Below are 22,939 nucleotides of genomic sequence, written 5' to 3'. Positions count from 1 at the left end.
CTTTTTCCCCTACCCCTCTTTCTAACTGTAATCCAGCTAACTGCCTGACTGTCCTGCAACTCCGTCCCACTGTCCTCCCCCACCTCTATTCCCGAGAGTGCCTGCTCAGTGAGCAGGAGACTCCTCTCCATGTTGTTAATGCTTCTCATTGTTGCCAGTCGCCCCTCTAGATCCAGGATCTGGGCTTCCAAACGGACAACTAGCACACATCTCGCACAACAATATGCACCCTCAAACTGTTCTTCAAGGATTGCATACATTGAACAGGATGTACATTGGACTGCATTTTCCAACATGGAGGCCATCTAATTATGGGGATTTCACAAATGTATAGGAAAAAACAGACAGTCAAAATGACACTTAAAATTTTTTGTAGACCTTGTGGGTTCAGAAATTAACACTCACAGCGATCTCAACCTCCTGCTTTCAAACTCCTGTTTTTGTAACTCCTCTTTCACGCCCCCTCTTACACATATCACATGGTCCAGTATATATCACATGGTACAGTATACGTCACATGGTCCAGTATAAGTCACATGGCACAGTATATGTCACATGGTCCAGTATATGTCACATGGCACAGTATATGTCACATGGTCCAGTATATGTCACATGGTCCAGTATATGTCACATGGTCCAGTATATATCACATGGTCCAGTATATGTCACATGGCACAGTATATGTCACATGGTACAGTATATATCACATGGTCCAGTATATATCACATGGTACAGTATATGTCACATGGTCCAGTATATATCACATGGTCCAGTATATGTCACATGGCACAGTATATGTCACATGGTACAGTATATATCACATGGTCCAGTATATATCACATGGTACAGTATACATCACATGGTACAGTATACGTCACATGGTCCAGTATAAGTCACATGGCACAGTATATGTCACATGGTCCAGTATATGTCACATGGCACAGTATATGTCACATGGTCCAGTATATGTCACATGGTCCAGTATATGTCACATGGTACAGTATATGTCACATGGTCCAGTATATGTCACATGGTCCAGTATATATCACATGGTCCAGTATATGTCACATGGTCCAGTATATGTCACATGGTCCAGTATACGTCACATGGCCCAGTATAAGTCACATGGCACAGTATATGTCACATGGTCCAGTATATGTCACATGGCACAGTATATGTCACATGGTCCAGTATATATCACATGGTACAGTATATATCACATGGTACAGTATACGTCAGATGGCACAGTATATGTCACATGGTCCAGTATACGTCACATGGTCCAGTATAAGTCACATGGTCCAGTATAAGTCACATGGCACAGTATATGTCACATGGTCCAGTATATGTCACATGGCACAGTATATGTCACATGGTACAGTATATGTCACATGGCACAGTATATGTCACATGGTACAGTATATGTCACATGGTCCAGTATATATCACATGGTACAGTATACGTCAGATGGCACAGTATATATCACATGGTACAGTATATGTCACATGGTCCAGTATATGTCACATGGTCCAGTATACGTCACATGGCACAGTATACGTCACATGGCACAGTATATGTCACATGGTCCAGTATTTGTCACATGGTCCAGTATATGTCACATGGTCCAGTATACGTCACATGGCACAGTATACGTCACATGGCACAGTATACGTCACATGGCACAGTATACGTCACATGGTCCAGTATATGTCACATGGTCCAGTATATGTCACATGGTCCAGTATATGTCACATGGCGCAGTATATGTCACATGGTCCAGTATATGTCACATGGTCCAGTATATGTCACATGGCACAGTATATATCACATGGTCCAGTATATGTCACATGGCACAGTATATATCACATGGCACAGTATATGTCACATGGCACAGTATATGTCACATGGTCCAGTATATGTCACATGGTCCAGTATATGTCACAGGGTCCAGTATATATCACATGGTACAGTATATGTCACATGGCGCAGTATATGTCACATGGCACAGTATATGTCACATGGTCCAGTATATGTCACATGGTCCAGTATATGTCACATGGCACAGTATATGTCACATGGTCCAGTATATGTCACATGGTCCAGTATATGTCACATGGTCCAGTATATGTCACATGGTCCGGTATATGTCACATGGTCCGGTATATGTCACATGGTACAGTTTATGTCACATGGTGCAGTATATGTCACATGGCGCAGTATATGTCACATGGCACAGTATATGTCACATGGTCCAGTATATATCACATAGTCCAGTATATGTCACATGGTCCAGTATATGTCACATGGTCCAGTATATGTCACATGGTCCGATATATGTCACATGGTCCAGTATATATCACATGGTCCAGTATATATCACATGGCCCAGTATATGTCACATGGCCCAGTATATGTCACATGGTCCAGTATATATCACATGGCACAGTATATGTCACATGGTCCACTATATGTCACATGGCGCAGTATATGTCACATGGTCCAGTATATGTCACATGGTCCAGTATATGTCACATGGTCCAGTATATGTCACATTGTCCAGTATATGTCACATGGCACAGTATATGTCACATGGTCCAGTATATGTCACATGGCACAGTATATGTCACATGGCACAGTATATGTCACATGGTCCAGTATATGTCACATGGTACAGTATATATCACATGGTCCATTATATGTCACATGGCAAAGTATATGTCACATGGTCCAGTATATGTCACATGGCACAGTATATATCACATGGCACAGTATATGTCACATGGCCCAGTATATGTCACATGGCACAGTATATGTCACATGGCCCAGTATATATCACATGGTCCAGTATATGTCACATGGCACAGTATATGTCACATGGTACAGTATATATCACATGGTACAGTATATATCACATGGTACAGTATATGTCACATGGTACAGTATACGTCACATGGTCCAGTATAAGTCACATGGCACAGTATATGTCACATGGTCCAGTATATGTCACATGGCACAGTATATGTCACATGGTCCAGTATATGTCACATGGTCCAGTATATGTCACATGGCACAGTATATGTCACATGGTCCAGTATATGTCACATGGCACAGTATATGTCACATGGTCCAGTATATATCACATGGTACAGTATATATCACATGGTACAGTATACGTCAGATGGCACAGTATATGTCACATGGTTCAGTATATGTCACATGGTCCAGTATATATCACATGGTACAGTATATATCACATGGTACAGTATACGTCAGATGGCACAGTATATGTCACATGGTCCAGTATATGTCACATGGTCCAGTATATGTCACATGGTTCAGTATATGTCACATGGTCCAGTATAAGTCACATGGCACAGTATATGTCACATGGTCCAGTATATGTCACATGGCACAGTATATGTCACATGGCACAGTATATGTCACATGGTACAGTATATGTCACATGGCACAGTATATGTCACATGGTACAGTATATATCACATGGTACAGTATACGTCAGATGGCACAGTATATATCACATGGTACAGTATATGTCACATGGCACAGTATATGTCACATGGTACAGTATATATCACATGGTACAGTATACGTCAGATGGCACAGTATATATCACATGGCACAGTATATGTCACATGGTCCAGTATTTGTCACATGGTCCAGTATATGTCACATGGTCCAGTATACGTCACATGGCACAGTATACGTCACATGGCACAGTATATGTCACATGGTCCAGTATATGTCACATGGTCCAGTATATGTCACATGGTCCAGTATACGTCACATGGCACAGTATACGTCACATGGCACAGTATATGTCACATGGTCCAGTATTTGTCACATGGTCCAGTATACGTCACATGGTCCAGTATACGTCACATGGCACAGTATACGTCACATGGCACAGTATACGTCACATGGCACAGTATACGTCACATGGTCCAGTATATGTCACATGGTCCAGTATATGTCACATGGTCCAGTATATATCACATGGTCCAGTATATGTCACATGGTCCGGTATATGTCACATGGCACAGTATATGTCACATGGTCCAGTATATGTCACATAGTCCAGTATATGTCACATGGCACAGTATATGTCACATGGTCCAGTATATATCACATGGTCCTGTATATATCACATGGTCCTGTATATGTCACATGGTCCAGTATATGTCACATGGTCCAGTATATGTCACATGGTCCAGTATATGTCACATGGTCCAGTATATGTCACATGGTCCGATATATGTCACATGGTCCAGTATATATCACATGGTCCATTATATGTCACATGGTCCAGTATATATCACATGGTCCATTATATGTCACATGGTCCAGTATATATCACATGGCACAGTATATGTCACATGGTCCAGAATATGTCACATGGCGCAGTATATGTCACATGGCGCAGTATATGTCACATGGCACAGTATATGTCACATGGTCCAGTATATGTCACATGGTCCAGTATATATCACATGGTCCAGTATATGTCACATGGTCCAGTATATATCACATGGCACAGTATATGTCACATGGTCCAGAATATGTCACATGGCGCAGTATATGTCACATGGCGCAGTATATGTCACATGGTACAGTATATGTCACATGGCACAGTATATATCACATGGTCCAATATATATCACATGGTCCAGTATATGTCACATGGTCCAGTATATGTCACATGGTCCAGTATATGTCACATGGTCCAGTATATATCACATGGTACAGTATATGTCACATGGTGCAGTATATGTCACATGGTCCAGTATATATCACATGGTGCAGTATATGTCACATGGCGCAGTATATGTCACATGGTCCAGTATATGTCACATGGTGCAGTATATGTCACATGGTCCAGTATATATCACATGGTACAGTATATGTCACATGGTCCAGTATATATCACATGGTCCAGTATATGTCACATGGTCCAGTATATGTCACATGGTCCAGTATATATCACATGGACCAGTATATGTCACATGGCCCAGTATATGTCACATGGTCCAGTATATATCACATGGTACAGTATATGTCACATGGTGCAGTATATGTCACATGGTCCAGTATATGTCACATGGTCCAGTATATGTCACATGGTCCAGTATATGTCACATGGTCCAGTATATATCACATGGTCCAGTATATGTCACATGGTCCAGTATATGTCACATGGTCCAGTATATATCACATGGTACAGTATATGTCACATGGTCCAGTATATGTCACATGGCACAGTATATGTCACATGGTCCAGTATATGTCACATGGTCCAGTATATATCACATGGTCCAGTATATGTCACATGGTCCAGTATATGTCACATGGTCCAGTATATATCACATGGTCCAGTATATGTCACATGGTGCAGTAAATGTCACATGGCGCAGTATATGTCACATGGTCCAGTATATGTCACATGGTCCAGTATATGTCACATGGCACAGTATATGTCACATGGTCCAGTATATGTCACATGGTCCAGTATATGTCACATGGCACAGTATATGTCACATGGCACAGTATATGTCACATGGTCCAGTATATGTCACATGGCACATGGTCCAGTATATGTCACATGGTCCAGTATATGTCACATGGCACAGTATATGTCACATGGTCCAGTATATGTCACATGGTCCAGTATATGTCACATGGCACAGTATATATCACATGGTCCAGTATATGTCACATGGCACAGTATATGTCACATGGCACAGTATATATCACATGGTCCAGTATATGTCACATGGCACAGTATATATCACATGGTCCAGTATATGTCACATGGCACAGTATATGTCACATGGCACAGTATATGTCACATGGTCCAGTATATGTCACATGGCACAGTATATATCACATGGTCCAGTATATGTCACATGGCACAGTATATGTCACATGGTCCAGTATATGTCACATGGTCCAGTATATGTCACATGGTCCAGTATATGTCACATGGCACAGTATATGTCACATGGTACAGTATATGTCACATGGCACAGTATATGTCACATGGTACAGTATATGTCACATGGCACAGTATATGTCACATGGTACAGTATATATCACATGGTACAGTATACGTCACATGGCACAGTATATGTCACATGGTCCAGTATATGTCACATGGTCCAGTATATGTCACATGGTCCAGTATATGTCACATGGTCCAGTATACGTCACATGGCACAGTATACGTCACGTGGTCCAGTATATGTCACGTGGTCCAGTATATGTCACATGGTCCAGTATATGTCACATGGCACAGTATATGTCACATGGCGCAGTATATGTCACATGGTACAGTATATGTCACATGGCACAGTATATGTCACATGGTACAGTATATATCACATGGTACAGTATACGTCAGATGGCACAGTATATGTCACATGGTCCAGTATATGTCACATGGTCCAGTATATGTCACATGGTCCAGTGTACGTCACATGGCACAGTATATATCACATGGCACAGTATATGTCACATGGCACAGTATATGTCACATGGTCCAGTATATGTCACATGGTCCAGTATATGTCACATGGCACAGTATATATCACATGGCACAGTATATGTCACATGGCACAGTATATGTCACATGGTCCAGTATATGTCACATGGTCCAGTATATGTCACATGGTCCAGTATATATCACATGGTCCAGTATATGTCACATGGTCCAGTATATGTCACATGGCACAGTATATGTCACATGGTCCAGTATATGTCACATGGTCCAGTATATGTCACATGGCACAGTATATGTCACATGGTCCAGTATATGTCACATGGTCCAGTATATGTCACATGGTCCAGTATATATCACATGGTCCAGTATATGTCACATGGTCCAGTATATGTCACATGGTCCAGTATATGTCACATGGCCCAGTATATGTCACATGGTCCAGTATATGTCACATGGTCCAGTATATATCACATGGTCCAGTATATGTCACATGGTCCAGTATATGTCACATGGCCCAGTATATGTCACATGGTCCAGTATATGTCACATGGTCCAGTATATATATATATCACATGGTTCAGTATATGTCACATGGTCCAGTATATGTCACATGGTCCAGTATATGTCACATGGTCCATTATATGTCACATGGTCCAGTATATGTCACATGGCACAGTATATGTCACATGGCACAGTATATGTCACATGGTCCAGTATATGTCACATGGTCCAGTATATGTCACATGGTCCAGTATATATCACATGGTCCAGTATATGTCACATGGTCCAGTATATATCACATGGTCCAGTATATGTCACATGGTCCAGTATATGTCACATGGTCCAGTATATGTCACATGGTCCAGTATATGTCACATGGTCCAGTATATGTCACATGGCACAGTATATGTCACATGGTCCAGTATATGTCACATGGTCCAGTATATGTCACATGGTCCAGTATATGTCACATGGTCCAGTATATGTCACATGGCACAGTATATGTCACATGGCAAAGTATATATCACATGGTCCAGTATATGTCACATGGCGCAGTATATGTCACATGGCACAGTATGTCACATGGTCCAGTATATATCACATGGTCCAGTATATGTCACATGGTCCAGTATATGTCACATGGCACAGTATATGTCACATGGTCCAGTATATGTCACATGGTTCAGTATATGTCACATGGTCCAGTATATGTCACATGGCACAGTATATGTCACATGGCACAGTATATGTCACATGGTCCAGTATATGTCACATGGCGCAGTATTTGTCACATGGTCCAGTATATGTCACATGGTCCAGTATATGTCACATGGTCCATAGTTACATAGTTACATAGTTAGTACGGTCGAAAAAAGACATATGTCCATCAAGTTCAACCAGGGAATTAAGGGGTAGGGGTGTGGCGCGATATTGGGGAAGGGATGGGATTTTATATTTCTTCATAAGCATTAATGTTATTTTGTTCCATAAATGTATCTAATCCTGTTTTAAAGCTGTTAATTGTTCCTACTGTGACCAGTTCCTGAGGTAGACCGTTCCATAAATTCACAGTCCTCACGGTAAAGAAGGCGTGTCGCCCCTTGAGACTAAACCTTTTCTTCTCCAGACGGAGGGAGTGTCCCCTCGTCCTTTGGGGGGGTTTAACCTGGAACAGTTTTTCTCCATATTTTTTGTATGGGCCATTAATATACTTATATACGTTTATCATATCCCCCCTTATACGTCTCTTCACAAGACTAAACAATTGTAACTCCTTTAATCGCTCCTCATAGCTAAGATGTTCCATGCCCCATATTAGTTTAGTCGCGCGTCTCTGCACCCTTTCCAACTCCGCAGTGTCCCTTTTATGGACAGGTGCCCAAAACTGAACAGCATATTCCAGGTGAGGCCGTACCAATGCTTTATAAAGGGGGAGTATTATGTCCCTGTCCCTTGAGTCCATGCCTCTTTTTATACATGACAATATCCTGCCGGCTTTGGAAGCAGCAGCCTGACATTGCATGCTATTCTGTAGTCTGTGATCTACAAGTCACCCAGATCCTTCTCTACCAGTGACTCTGCCAGTTTAATCCCCCCTAAGACATACGATGCATGCAGGTTATTAGTACCCAGATGCATAACTTTACATTTATCCACATTGAACCTCATTGTCCAGTATATATCACATGGTCCAGTATATGTCACATGGCACAGTATATGTCACATGGTGCAGTATATGTCACATGGCACAGTATATGTCACATGGTGCAGTATATGTCACATGGTCCAGTATATGTCACATGGTCCAGTATATGTCACATGGCACAGTATATGTCACATGGTGCAGTATATGTCACATGGCACAGTATATGTCACATGGTCCAGTATATGTCACATGGTCCAGTATATGTCACATGGTGCAGTATATATATCACATGGTCCAGTATATGTCACAAGGTCCAGTATATGTCACATGGTGCAGTGTATATGTCACATGGTCCGGTATATGTTACATGGCCCAGTATATGTCACATGGTCCAGTATATGTCACATGGCACAGTATATGTCACATGGTCCAGTATATGTCACATGGTCCAGTATATATCACATGGTCCAGTATATGTCACATGGTCCGGTATATGTCACAGTATATGTCACATGGTCCAGTATATATCACATGGTCCAGTATATGTCACATGGTCCAGTATATGTCACATGGTGCAGTATATATATCACATGGTCCAGTATATGTCACATGGCACAGTATATCTCAGGGACTGATCCGTGTACAATTGTTCTACAGGAGATTCTTGGGGTGGATGATGTGAACTGTATCGGGGTGGACTGGCATTATGGCTCCGGAAATATTCTCATCTACAGTCAGGTGACCAGCAATGTACGAGTGGTGGGGGCGGAGATGGCCCGAGTCCTGAGGACCTGGCAGGTGGGTGTTATTACGGGGACACCTTTCTATAGTGACCAGGATGAAACCGGCAACACGATCCCTACATCCATCTCCTTATGTAGCCCTATAAATGGCCACCATCACAGGATTCCTGTCTCTCCTCCTCTATGATCTCCTCTCCTCAGTCAGTCTTCCAGGATTCCTCTCATGCTGCACCTATTCTCGGGGTCTCTCCTCCTCTATGATCTCCTCTCCTCAGTCAGTCCTCCAGGATTCCTCTCATGCTGCACCAATTCTCTGGGTCTCTCCTCCTCTATGATCTCCTCTCCTCAGTCAGTCCTCCGGGATTCCTCTCATGCTGCACCAATTCTCGGGGTCTCTCCTCCTCTATGATCTCCTCTCCTCAGTCAGTCCTCCGGGATTCCTCTCATGCTGCACCTATTCTCGGGGTCTCTCCTCCTCTATGATCTCCTCTCCTCAGTCAGTCCTCCAGGATTCCTCTCATGCTGCACCTATTCTCTGGGTCTCTCCTCCTCTATGATCTCCTCTCCTCAGTGAGTTCTCCAGGATTCCTCTCATGCTGCACCTATTCTCTGGGTCTCTCCTCCTCTATGATCTCCTCTCCTCAGTCAGTCCTCCAGGATTCCTCTCATGCTGCACCTATTCTCTTGGGTCTCTCCTCCTCTATGATCTCCTCTCCTCAGTCAGTCCTCCAGGATTCCTCTCATGCTGCCCCTATTCTCTGGGTCTCTCCTCCTCTATGATCTCCTCTCCTCAGTCAGTCCTCCAGGATTCCTCTCATGCTGCACCTATTCTCTTGGGTCTCTCCTCCTCTATGATCTCCTCTCCTCAGTCAGTCCTCCAGGATTCCTCTCATGCTGCACCTATTCTTGGGGTCTCTCCTCTATGATCTACTCTCCTCAGTCAGTCCTCCAGGATTCCTCTCATGCTGCACCTATTCTTGGGGTCTCTCCTCTATGATCTCCTCTCCTCAGTCAGTCCTCCAGGATTCCTCTCATGCTGCACTTATTCTCTGGGTCTCTCCTCCTCTATGATCTCCTCTCCTCAGTCAGTTCTCCAGGATTCCTCTCATGCTGCACCTATTCTCGGGGTCTCTCCTCTATGATCTCCTCTCCTCAGTCAGTCCTCCAGGATTCCTCTCATACTGCACCTATTCTCTGGATCTCTCCTCCTCTATGATCTCCTCTCCTCAGTCAGTCCTCCAGGATTCCTCTCATGCTGCACCTATTTTCTGGGTCTCTCCTCCTTTATGATCTCCTCTCCTCAGTCAGTCCTCCAGGATTCATCTCATGCTGCACCTATTCTCTGGGTCTCTCCTCCTCTATGATCTCCTCTCCTCAGTCAGTCCTCCGGGATCCCTCTCATGCTGCACCTATTTTCTGGGCCTCTCCTCCTTTATGATCTCCTCTCCTCAGTCAGTCCTCCAGGATTCCTCTCATGATGCACCTATTCTCTGGATCTCTCCTCCTCTATGATCTCCTCTCCCCAGTCAGTCCTCCAGGATTCCTCTCATGCTGCACCTATTCTCGGGGTCTCTCCTCCTCTATGATCTCCTCTCCTCAGTCAGTCCTCCAGGATTCCTCTCATGCTGCACCTATTCTCGGGGTCTCTCCTCTATGATCTCCTCTCCTCAGTCAGTCCTCCAGGATTCCTCTCATGCTGCACCTATTATCTGGGTCTCTCCTCCTCTATGATCTCCTCTCCTCAGTCAGTCCTCCAGGATTCCTCTCATGCTGCCCCTATTCTCTGGGTCTCTCCTCCTCTATGATCTCCTCTCCTCAGTCAGTTCTCCAGGATTCCTCTCATGCTGCACCTATTCTCGGGGTCTCTCCTCCTCTATGATCTCCTCTCCTCAGCCAGTCCTCCAGGATCCCTCTCATTCTGCACCTATTCTCTGGCTCTCTCCTCCTCTATGATCTCCTCTCCTCAGTCAGTCCTCCAGGATTCCTCTCATGCTGCACCTATTCTCTGGGTCTCTCTATGATCTCCTCTCCTCAGTCAGTCCTCCAGGATTCCTCTCATGCTGCACCTATTCTTGGGGTCTCTCCTCTATGATCTCCTCTCCCCAGTCAGTCCTCCAGGATTCCTCTCATGCTGCACCTATTCTCGGGGTCTCTCCTCTATGATCTCCTCTCCTCAGTCAGTCCTCCAGGATTCCTCTCATACTGCACCTATTCTCTGGATCTCTCCTCCTCTATGATCTCCTCTCCTCAGTCAGTCCTCCAGGATTCCTCTCATGCTGCACCTATTTTCTGGGTCTCTCCTCCTTTATGATCTCCTCTCCTCAGTCAGTCCTCCAGGATTCCTCTCATGCTGCACCTATTCTCTGGGTCTCTCCTCCTCTATGATCTCCTCTCCTCAGTCAGTCCTCCGGGATCCCTCTCATGCTGCACCTATTTTCTGGGCCTCTCCTCCTTTATGATCTCCTCTCCTCAGTCAGTCCTCCAGGATTCCTCTCATGATGCACCTATTCTCTGGATCTCTCCTCCTCTATGATCTCCTCTCCTCAGTCAGTCCTCCAGGATTCCTCTCATGCTGCACCTATTCTCGGGGTCTCTCCTCCTCTATGATCTCCTCTCCTCAGTCAGTCCTCCAGGATTCCTCTCATGCTGCACCTATTCTCGGGGTCTCTCCTCTATGATCTCCTCTCCTCAGTCAGTCCTCCAGGATTCCTCTCATGCTGCACCTATTCTCTGGGTCTCTCCTCCTCTATGATCTCCTCTCCTCAGTCAGTCCTCCAGGATTCCTCTCATGCTGCCCCTATTCTCTGGGTCTCTCCTCCTCTATGATCTCCTCTCCTCAGTCAGTCCTCCAGGATTCCTCTCATGCTGCACCTATTCTCTTGGGTCTCTCCTCCTCTATGATCTCCTCTCCTCAGTCAGTCCTCCAGGATTCCTCTCATGCTGCACCTATTCTTGGGGTCTCTCCTCTATGATCTACTCTCCTCAGTCAGTCCTCCAGGATTCCTCTCATGCTGCACCTATTCTCGGGGTCTCTCCTCTATGATCTCCTCTCCTCAGTCAGTCCTCCAGGATTCCTCTCATGCTACACCTATTCTCTGGGTCTCTCCTCCTCTATGATCTCCTCTCCTCAGTCAGTTCTCCAGGATTCCTCTCATGCTGCACCTATTCTCGGGGTCTCTCCGCCTCTATGAACTCCTCTCCTCAGCCAGTCCTCCAGGATCCCTCTCATTCTGCACCTATTCTCTGGGTCTCTCCTCCTCTATGATCTCCTCTCCTCAGTCAGTCCTCCAGGATTCCTCTCATGCTGCACCTATTCTCTGGGTCTCTCTATGATCTCCTCTCCTCAGTCAGTCCTCCAGGATTCCTCTCATGCTGCACCTATTCTTGGGGTCTCTCCTCTATGATCTCCTCTCCCCAGTCAGTCCTCCAGGATTCCTCTCATGCTGCACCTATTCTCGGGGTCTCTCCTCTATGATCTCCTCTCCTCAGTCAGTCCTCCAGGATTCCTCTCATACTGCACCTATTCTCTGGATCTCTCCTCCTCTATGATCTCCTCTCCTCAGTCAGTCCTCCAGGATTCCTCTCATGCTGCACCTATTTTCTGGGTCTCTCCTCCTTTATGATCTCCTCTCCTCAGTCAGTCCTCCAGGATTCCTCTCATGCTGCACCTATTCTCTGGGTCTCTCCTCCTCTATGATCTCCTCTCCTCAGTCAGTCCTCCAGGATTCCTCTCATGCTGCACCTATTCTCGGGGTCTCTCCTCATTTCTAGGAGGATCTGGAATATCCCCCCTCAAACGTTCACATTATTGGGCACAGTCTGGGAGCTCAGGTGGCCGGAGAAGCTGGAAAGAGACATCCCGGGGTGAGGAGAATTACTGGTACGTTGTATGCGAGGACACAGACGTGTATATATATATATATAATGCTCTGTATGGCCATATACACCATATAACAGGTCATCCTCTCACGTGTCTCATTTCTCCGCAGGTCTTGACCCGGCTCGGCTCCATTTTGAGGATACACCCAATGAGGTCTCACTTGACGCCTCTGATGCCGACTTTGTTGACATAATTCACACTGACGTTGACCCAATTTTTGGTAGACGCTCCTCTCCGGGGAACTCTTTGTATGGTGTCGTATGAGTCGGTGTTGATATCCTCTCGCTCTCTTTTTGGTAGGTCTTGGCTTAATAAGACCGGCCGGACACTTTGACTTTTATCCCAATGGTGGACGACACATGCCGGGCTGCCCGAATCGCCTCAGCTTCCTTAACAACTTGAATAGTAAGTTCTCCCCATGTATGCCATTCCTGTCTGTTCCTCTCTTCTGCAGGGTCGTCTGTCCGGACCCACCGGTCAATGAAGGCTTTCACCATGGATGGTTCCTCTATGGACAATATGGTGGCCTCTCCGCACTGGTTGACGTATTTTTCCACTTACAGTTGTTTTTTTTTGTAGCTTCTTAAAGGGGTACTCCGCCATTAGACATCCTAACCCCTATATAAAGGATAGAGGATAAGATGTCTGATCACAGGTGTCCCGCCGCTGGGGACCCCCGTGATCTCGGCTGTGGCATCCCAGACATCCAGTGTAGGGAGCGAACTTCACTCCATGCCATATGACTGGCGATGGAGGGCAGAGGCTCGTGACGTCACGGCCACGCCCCGCTCTTGCTGTCACGGCCACGCCCCTTCAATGCAAGTCTACGGGAGGGGGCGTGACGCCCCATCCCATAGACTTGCATTGAGGGGGCGTGGCTGTGATGTCACTAGCACTCTATACTGCACCCGACGCTCTAAACAAATGCCGGGTACGGCAGGGAGACTACGGGGGTCCCGCCGCTGGGAGTGGGTGGCTGGGGTCATGACGTCACTGCCATGCCCCCTCTATGCAAGTCTATGAGAGGGGGCGTGGCGGCCGCCACGCCCCCTCCCATAGACTTGCATTGAGTTGGCGTGATGTTACGAGGGGGTGTGGCCACAGCATAATGAGGGGCGTGGCCGTGACGTCACGACCCCCGCCTCCAACACACAGCGTTCTAAATAAATGCCGGGTGCTGCACAGAGATCACAGGGGTCCCATCTGCGGGACCCCCGCGATCAGACATCTTAACCTCTATCCTATAGGGGATAAGATGTCTAGTGGCGGAGTACCCCCTTTAAATGTCCTCAAAAACGTCCATAATTAAAGGGGTTATCCTATAAAGGCACGATAGGTGGACGCCCCACCTCTTACATGTCATGAACGCTTTTAAAGGGGGACTCCACCCTGGACAATACTTGTCGATCAGGTCCCCCGATGATGATCCCAGTGATCACCTGTATTCTGTGGACAGCAAGTGTTCTGTTTCCCTGCAGCGCCACCACAGGAGGAGTGAGGTATTACATGGTGCTCTGTGAACAATCAATGGGCTGTCTATGGGGGTCCTCCAAAGTTATAGAAGAACCGTAACCGACTGAAGGCCCTGAATCGGTGACAATTGTCCTAATAGGTGAGGGTCCTATAGATGGGACCTGCCTAGGACTTGTTGTTTATTGATGGTGATCCGATGGCCTCTTTAATGTCAGGTTGTTGGCGGTCTTACATTGGGACCCCCAGGATCAGTACAGATGGTTTGTCCTGACAATGCGCCATCACAGGACCAGATAATAAACCCCTTTAATAATGGAGATGACTCTGTGAACGCGGCGGATGTGATGTGTGTACAGCGCCTGATAACAGAGAACAATAACACTACCCATCTGTCTCCTCAGCTATAGTGGAGACCATCGCATGCAACCACCTACAGGCTCTCCGCTACTATACAGAGAGCGTCCGCACTGCGGGGGGCTTCCTCGGATATCCCTGCCCAAACTACGAGATGTTTAAAGCTGTGAGAGACTCCTCTCTATAAGAGACAAAACCTGTGTATATGAGACACCCTGTGAGGTCCTGTGTATATGAGACACCCTGTGAGGTCCTGTATATATGAGACACCCTGTGAGGTCCTGTGTATATGAGACACCCTGTGAAGTCCTGTATATATGAGACACCCTGTGAGGTCCTGTGTATATGAGACACCCTGTGAGGTCCTGTGTATATGAGACACCCTGTGAGGTCCTGTGTATATGAGACACCCTGTGAGGTCCTGTGTATATGAGACACCCTGTGAGGTCCTGTGTATATGAGACACCCTGTGAGGATCTGTGTATATGAGACACCCTGTGAGGTCCTGTATATATGAGACACCCTGTGAGGTCCTGCATATATGAGACACCCTGTGAGGTCCTGCATATATGAGACACCCTGTGAGGTCCTGTATATATGAGAAACCCTGTGAGGTCCTGTATATATGAGACAAAACCTGTGTATATGAGACACCCTGTGAGGTCCTGTGTATATGAGACACCCTGTGAGGTCCTGTGTATATGAGACACCCTGTGAGGTCCTGTGTATATGAGACACCCTGTGAGGTCCTGTGTATATGAGACACCCTGTGAGGTCCTGTATATATGAGACACCCTGTGAGGTCCTGTGTATATGAGACACCCTGTGAAGTCCTGTATATATGAGACACCCTGTGAGGTCCTGTGTATATGAGACACCCTGTGAGGTCCTGTGTATATGAGACACCCTGTGAGGTCCTGTGTATATGAGACACCCTGTGAGGTCCTGTATATATGAGACACCCTGTGAGGTCCTGTGTATATGAGACACCCTGTGAGGATCTGTGTATATGAGACACCCTGTGAGGTCCTGTATATATGAGACACCCTGTGAGGTCCTGCATATATGAGACACCCTGTGAGGTCCTGCATATATGAGACACCCTGTGAGGTCCTGTATATATGAGAAACCCTGTGAGGTCCTGTATATATGAGACAAAACCTGTGTATATGAGACACCCTGTGAGGTCCTGTGTATATGAGACACCCTGTGAGGTCCTGTATATATGAGACACCCTGTGAGGTTCTGCGTATATGAGACACCCTGTGAGGTCCTGTGTATATGAGACACCCTGTGAGGTCCTGTATATATGAGACACCCTTTGTGTATATGAGACACCCTGTGAGGTCCTGTATATATGAGACACCCTTTGTGTGTATGAGACACCCTGTGAGGTCTTGAATATATGAGACACCCTGTGAGGTCTTGTATATATGAGACACCCTGTGAGGTCCTGTGTATATGAGACACCCTGTGAGGTCCTGTATATATGAGACACCCTGTGAGGTCCTGTGTATATGAGACACCCTGTGAGGTCCTGTATATATGAGACACCCTGTGAGGTCCTGTATATATGAGACACCCTGTGAGGTCCTGTGTATATGAGACACCCTGTGAGGTCCTGTATATATGAGACACCCTTTGTGTGTATGAGACACCCTGTGAGGTCTTGTATATATGAGACGCCCTGTGAGGTCCTGTATATATGAGACACCCTTTGTGTGTATGAGACACCCTGTGAGGTCTTGTATATATGAGACGCCCTGTGAGGTCCTGTATATATGAGACACCCTTTGTGTGTATGAGACACCCTGTGAGGTCTTGTATATATGAGACGCCCTGTGAGGTCCTGTATATATGAGACACCCTTTGTGTGTATGAGACACCCTGTGAGGTCCTGTGTATATGAGACACCCTGTGAGGTCCTGTATATATGAGACACCCTTTGTGTATATGAGACACCCTGTGAGGTCCTGTATATATGAGACACCCTTTGTGTGTATGAGACACCCTGTGAGGTCTTGAATATATGAGACACCCTGTGAGGTCTTGTATATATGAGACACCCTGTGAGGTCCTGTGTATATGAGACACCCTGTGAGGTCCTGTATATATGAGACACCCTGTGAGGTCCTGTGTATATGAGATATCCTGTGAGGTCCTGCGTATATGAGACACCCTGTGAGGTCTTGTATATATGAGACACCCTGTGAGGTCTTGTATATATGAGACACCTTGTGAGGTCCTGTATATATGAGACACCCTGTGAGGTCCTGTATATATGAGACACCCTGTGAGGTCCTGTATATATGAGACACCCTGTGAGGTCCTGTGTATATGAGACACCCTGTGAGGTCCTGTATATATGAGACACCCTTTGTGTGTATGAGACACCCTGTGAGGTCTTGTATATATGAGACGCCCTGTGAGGTCCTGTATATATGAGACACCCTTTGTGTGTATGAGACACCCTGTGAGGTCTTGTATATATGAAACACCCTGTGAGGTCTTGTATATATGAGACACCCTGTGAGGTCCTGTGTATATGAGACACCCTGTGAGGTCCTGTGTATATGAGACACCCTGTGAGGTCCTGTGTATATGAGATATCCTGTGAGGTCCTGCGTATATGAGACACCCTGTGAGGTCCTGCATATATGAGACACCCTGTGAGGTCCTGTATATATGAGGCACTCTGTGAGGTCCTGTATATATGAGACACCCTGTGAGGTCCTGTATATATGAGACACCCTGTGAGGTCCTGTGTATATGAGACACCCTGTGAGGTCCTGTGTATATGAGACACCCTGTGAGGTCCTGTATATATGAGACACCCTTTGTGTGTATGAGACACCCTGTGAGGTCTTGTATATATGAGACGCCCTGTGAGGTCCTGTATATATGAGACACCCTTTGTGTGTATGAGACACCCTGTGAGGTCTTGTATATATGAGACGCCCTTTGTGTGTATGAGACACCCTGTGAGGTCTTGTATATATGAGACGCCCTGTGAGGTCCTGTATATATGAGACACCCTTTGTGTGTATGAGACACCCTGTGAGGTCTTGTATATATGAGACGCCCTGTGAGGTCCTGTATATATGAGACACCCTTTGTGTGTATGAGACACCCTGTGAGGTCCTGTATATATGAGACACCCTTTGTGTATATGAGACACCCTGTGAGGTCCTGTATATATGAGACACCCTTTGTGTGTATGAGACACCCTGTGAGGTCTTGAATATATGAGACACCCTGTGAGGTCTTGTATATATGAGACACCCTGTGAGGTCCTGTGTATATGAGACACCCTGTGAGGTCCTGTATATATGAGACACCCTGTGAGGTCCTGTGTATATGAGATATCCTGTGAGGTCCTGCGTATATGAGACACCCTGTGAGGTCTTGTATATATGAGACACCCTGTGAGGTCTTGTATATATGAGACACCTTGTGAGGTCCTGTATATATGAGACACCCTGTGAGGTCCTGTATATATGAGACACCCTGTGAGGTCCTGTATATATGAGACACCCTGTGAGGTCCTGTGTATATGAGACACCCTGTGAGGTCCTGTATATATGAGACACCCTTTGTGTGTATGAGACACCCTGTGAGGTCTTGTATATATGAGACGCCCTGTGAGGTCCTGTGTATATGAGACACCCTGTGAGGTCCTGTATATATGAGACACCCTTTGTGTGTATGAGACACCCTGTGAGGTCTTGTATATATGAGACGCCCTGTGAGGTCCTGTATATATGAGACACCCTTTGTGTGTATGAGACACCCTGTGAGGTCTTGTATATATGAGACACCCTGTGAGGTCTTGTATATATGAGACACCCTGTGAGGTCCTGTGTATATGAGACACCCTGTGAGGTCCTGTGTATATGAGACACCCTGTGAGGTCTTGTATATATGAGACACCCTGTGAGGTCCTGTATATATGAGACACCCTGTGAGGTCCTGTATATATGAGGCACTCTGTGAGGTCCTGTATATATGAGACACCCTGTGAGGTCCTGTATATATGAGACACCCTGTGAGGTCCTGTGTATATGAGACACCCTTTGTGTGTATGAGACACCCTGTGAGGTCCTGTGTATATGAGACTCCCTGTGAGGTCCTGTATATATGAGACACCCTGTGAGGTCCTGTATATATGAGACACCCTGTGAGGTCTTGTATATATGAGACACCCTGTGAGGTCCTGTGTATATGAGACACCCTGTGAGGTCCTGTATATATGAGACACCCTTTGTGTGTATGAGACACCCTGTGAGGTCCTGTGTATATGAGACACCCTGTGAGGTCTTGTATATATGAGACACCCTGTGAGGTCCTGTATATATGAGACACCCTGTGAGGTCCTGTATATATGAGACACCCTGTGAGGTCTTGTATATATGAGACACCCTGTGAGGTCCTGTATATATGAGACACCCTTTGTGTATATGAGACACCCTGTGAGGTCCTGTGTATATGAGACACCCTTTGTGTATATGAGACACCCTTTGTGTATATGAGACACCCTCGGAGAGCCCCTATACCTGACCAGGGTCCTCTCTCCACCCCAGGGCTCCTGCTTCCCCTGCCCCGCTGACGGGTGCCCACACATGGGATACTTTTCGGAACCGGCGCGTAGAGTCCCAGCCCGAGGGGAAACCTTCTACCTGCACACGGGTGCGGACCCGGCTCGCCTCTCCAGTGAGTATTTCCAGAATGTTCTGGCCTCTTATCAGCCACGTTTCCACAGTATCGGTCATCTCGTGGACGTCCTCTATTCTAGGCCACAGATATAAAGTTACTCTGGAAATTCTTGGAAGCCACAAGGTTTCGGGGCAGATCTTTGTATCTTTTTATGGAGACGAAATCTCTTCGGAGGAGCACCAGGTGCTGAAGTGAGTGACAACATGGTAGATGGTGGTGGGGTGAGGGATCGGGGAGGTGGGGGTGAGGGATCGGGGAGGTGGGGGTGAGGGATCGGGGAGGTGGGGTGAGGGTTTGGGGAGGTGAGGGGTCGGGGAGGGGGGAGGTGAGGGATCGGGGAGGTGGGGGTGAGAGATCGGCGAGGTGGGGTGAGGGATCGGGGAGGTGAGGGATCAGGGAGGTGGGGGTGAGGGATTGGGGAGGTGAGGGATCGGGGAGGTGGGGTGAGGGATCGGGGAGGTGGTGATGAGGGATCGGGGAGGGGGGGGAGGGATCGGGGAGGGGACTAGTAGTCTATGTTCTGAGTATATGAGACACCCTGTGAGGTGAGTAGATGAGTAGAATGCTGGAGCTCCAGTGTAGACCAGTAGTCTCTAAACTGTGGACCTCTAGATGTTGTGGTGTGGTGTCCCGGTGCAGACCCACCTGTCTACCTCACCTGTCAGGTGGATGTCATGCTACAACTGTCTCTTTAAGAGTTAACTTCGGCCAATCAGGGCTTCTAGCTAGACTGGGAGGAGCTAGTCAGTCTTGAGTCTAGTGTTGGAGATCCCTATTTTAAAGAAATACTCCGCCCTAGATATCTTATCCCCTATCCAAAGGATAGGGGATGTTTGATTGGGTGGGTCCCACAGATGGGACTCCCATGATCTCTGTGCAGCACCCGGCGTCTGTTTAGAATGCTGGGGTCCGACGGCAGGGGTTGTGATGCCATGACCACGCCCCATCGTGATGTCACAGCCACACACCCTTGTGACACCACGCCCCCTCAATTGAAGTCTATGGGATGGAGCATGGTGTGACATCACGAGGGGACGTGGCCGTGACATCACGATCTCCGCCGCCCACTCCAAGCGTTTGGAACAAAATGTTCCAAACGCTGGGGCAGCAGAGTTCCCCTTTAGGTGATGTGCATATCACGTACTTATACCTGTTTTTTTAGGGGGACTTTCACGCCAGGTAATTCTTACTACGGTTTCATCGATTCCGATATAAAACTGGATGAAATAAATTGCGTGGATTTTGTCTGGATTTCGCTGCTACCAAATGTCCTGCATTCCAAGATGGGAGCCGGGAGGATAGACGTACAGTCCGGAGAGGATGGCAGCATGTAAGTCTCTCAGCATACCGCGGGGGGGGGGGGGGGGCGGAGGCAATGTATTGTGAGCCCACCAGAGACCACAAGGCCTTACCATCCTCTTCTACAGATGCACCAGGCCTGGGGGAGTTGGGTGGGCTCACAATACTCCAATATATATATGAAAAAGGTCCAAAGCCACACACATGTTCCCTGTAAACCATCCTACATGATATGCAAGGTGGTTCCTGTGGCTCCTGTTGTCTTCTCTGCCTGCTTGATATTCCCTCCCCTTGCCTACATCTCCCAGCAATCATTGCAGCTTTGCTCTGCCAGCCAGCTCACTCTCTAAGAACAGCCCCCACCCTCCTGCTCTGAGCAGCGGTGAGAGATGCAGTGTCTGATTGACTGAGGCTGCACACACCTCCCAGCTTTCAGCACTAAAGGGAGCATGACTCATCGGTGCCGAGCAGAAACCACATGGGCTGTGTCTCTCAGGAGGGTGGGGGCTGCTTTCAGAAAGGGATATGGACAGAGACGGAGTGGATGGCTGGATGATGTAATTTCCTCACTTCATGAATGTAAGTGATAACTAAATGAGGGTAAACTGTTCTATATAGCTAATAAATGATATTCAGACAAATAAATAGGCTGATGGGAGGGAAAGGCTGGGCTATGGGTTTAGTTTCCCGGAGTACACCTTTAAAGGGGTACTCCGCCCCTAGACATCTTACATAAGATGTCTGATCGTGGGGTTCTTGCTGCTGGGGACCCTCACGATCTCCGTGCTGTACCCGGCGTTCGTTCAGAGCGTCGGGTTCAGCGCCGGAGGCTCGTAACGTCATGGCCCTGCCCTGCTCATGTCATCACAGCCACGCCCCCTCAATGCAAGTCTAAGGGAGGGGGCGTGATGCCCCCTCCCATAGACTTGTATTGAGGGGGCGTGGCCGTGACGTCATGAGCGAGGCGTGACCGTGACGTCACCAGCCTCAGCCCGGCATCGCCAGTCATCTGACACGGAGTGAAGTTCGCTCCGTGCATCGGCACTGGGGATGTAGCTACAAAAATGGTGGCGACCTCCGATGGACGCCAACAAGATGACCGATGCTGCTACTTCTTCCAGATTTTCCTTCTGCGCAACCGGAACTGTAAGGGACAAAGTGGTACAAACCTTGGGCCCCTGTAAGGAAATCCCGTACCACCCACAGGGCCACAGACTGAGCTACCGCGATGAGTTCCTGTAGATAACCACCATCCGTGACCCGAAGACTGCCCCCCCGATGATGATGAGGAGGAGGATGGTGACGACCCAACGTGCGGGACGTTCAGATGCTGCAGATCCCAGACCTTGCAACGTCCTCTGCTGATGTTCAGCCATTTCTGGTTTTTATCTGTTCCAGGAAAAGCTGGGTGACAGCCAATACAGTCTCCAATTCCGCTCAGAAAGGGGTCTGTTGCCCTACTTTCCAAGACTCCTGAATGGTAATTTTGCCTAGTTAAGTAACATTAAGGGATGGAAGAAAATACAATGTGAAAGACTAGGAAGTTTCCAGATTTTGTAAAAGCTGAGTGATGTGCGCGATGGCTGATACTATGAAATAAAAAGGCCCAGATACCACGTAAAGGACTGAAGTGTCACAAACCAAATGGGGGCAGTATTATAGTAGTTATATTCTTGTATATAGGGGCAGTATTATAGTAGTTATATTCTTGTATATAGGAGGCAGTATTATAGTAGTTATATTCTTGTATATAGGAGCAGTATTATAGTAGTTATATTCTTGTATATAGGAGCAGTATTATAGTAGTTATTTTCTTGT

The 22,939-nt window shown here is 46.9% G+C and overlaps 1 protein-coding gene across 2 annotated transcripts in view; it reads left to right on the top strand.

The window, feature by feature from the left end:
* Positions 1-22,708, top strand: part of LOC130282069 (pancreatic lipase-related protein 2-like) — a 48,732-nt gene extending 26,024 nt beyond the window's left edge. For both annotated transcript variants that reach the window (XM_056529926.1, XM_056529924.1), the window contains exons 5-13: positions 9,317-9,457; positions 13,174-13,282; positions 13,392-13,502; positions 13,583-13,687; positions 15,157-15,275; positions 19,690-19,819; positions 19,902-20,013; positions 20,985-21,152; positions 22,243-22,708. In XM_056529926.1, the coding sequence (XP_056385901.1) occupies positions 9,317-9,457; positions 13,174-13,282; positions 13,392-13,502; positions 13,583-13,687; positions 15,157-15,275; positions 19,690-19,819; positions 19,902-20,013; positions 20,985-21,152; positions 22,243-22,363 (1,116 nt within the window). In that variant the 3' untranslated portion in view covers positions 22,364-22,708. The remainder of the gene's footprint in view (positions 1-9,316; positions 9,458-13,173; positions 13,283-13,391; positions 13,503-13,582; positions 13,688-15,156; positions 15,276-19,689; positions 19,820-19,901; positions 20,014-20,984; positions 21,153-22,242) is intronic.
* The last annotated feature ends 231 nt before the right edge of the window (positions 22,709-22,939 follow it).

The sequence above is a fragment of the Hyla sarda genome, chromosome 7, assembly GCF_029499605.1.
Source record: "Hyla sarda isolate aHylSar1 chromosome 7, aHylSar1.hap1, whole genome shotgun sequence".
Lineage (NCBI taxonomy): Eukaryota > Metazoa > Chordata > Amphibia > Anura > Hylidae > Hyla > Hyla sarda.
Note: the sequence above shows the minus strand (reverse complement) of the source record. Positions and strands in the feature narration are given on the sequence as shown.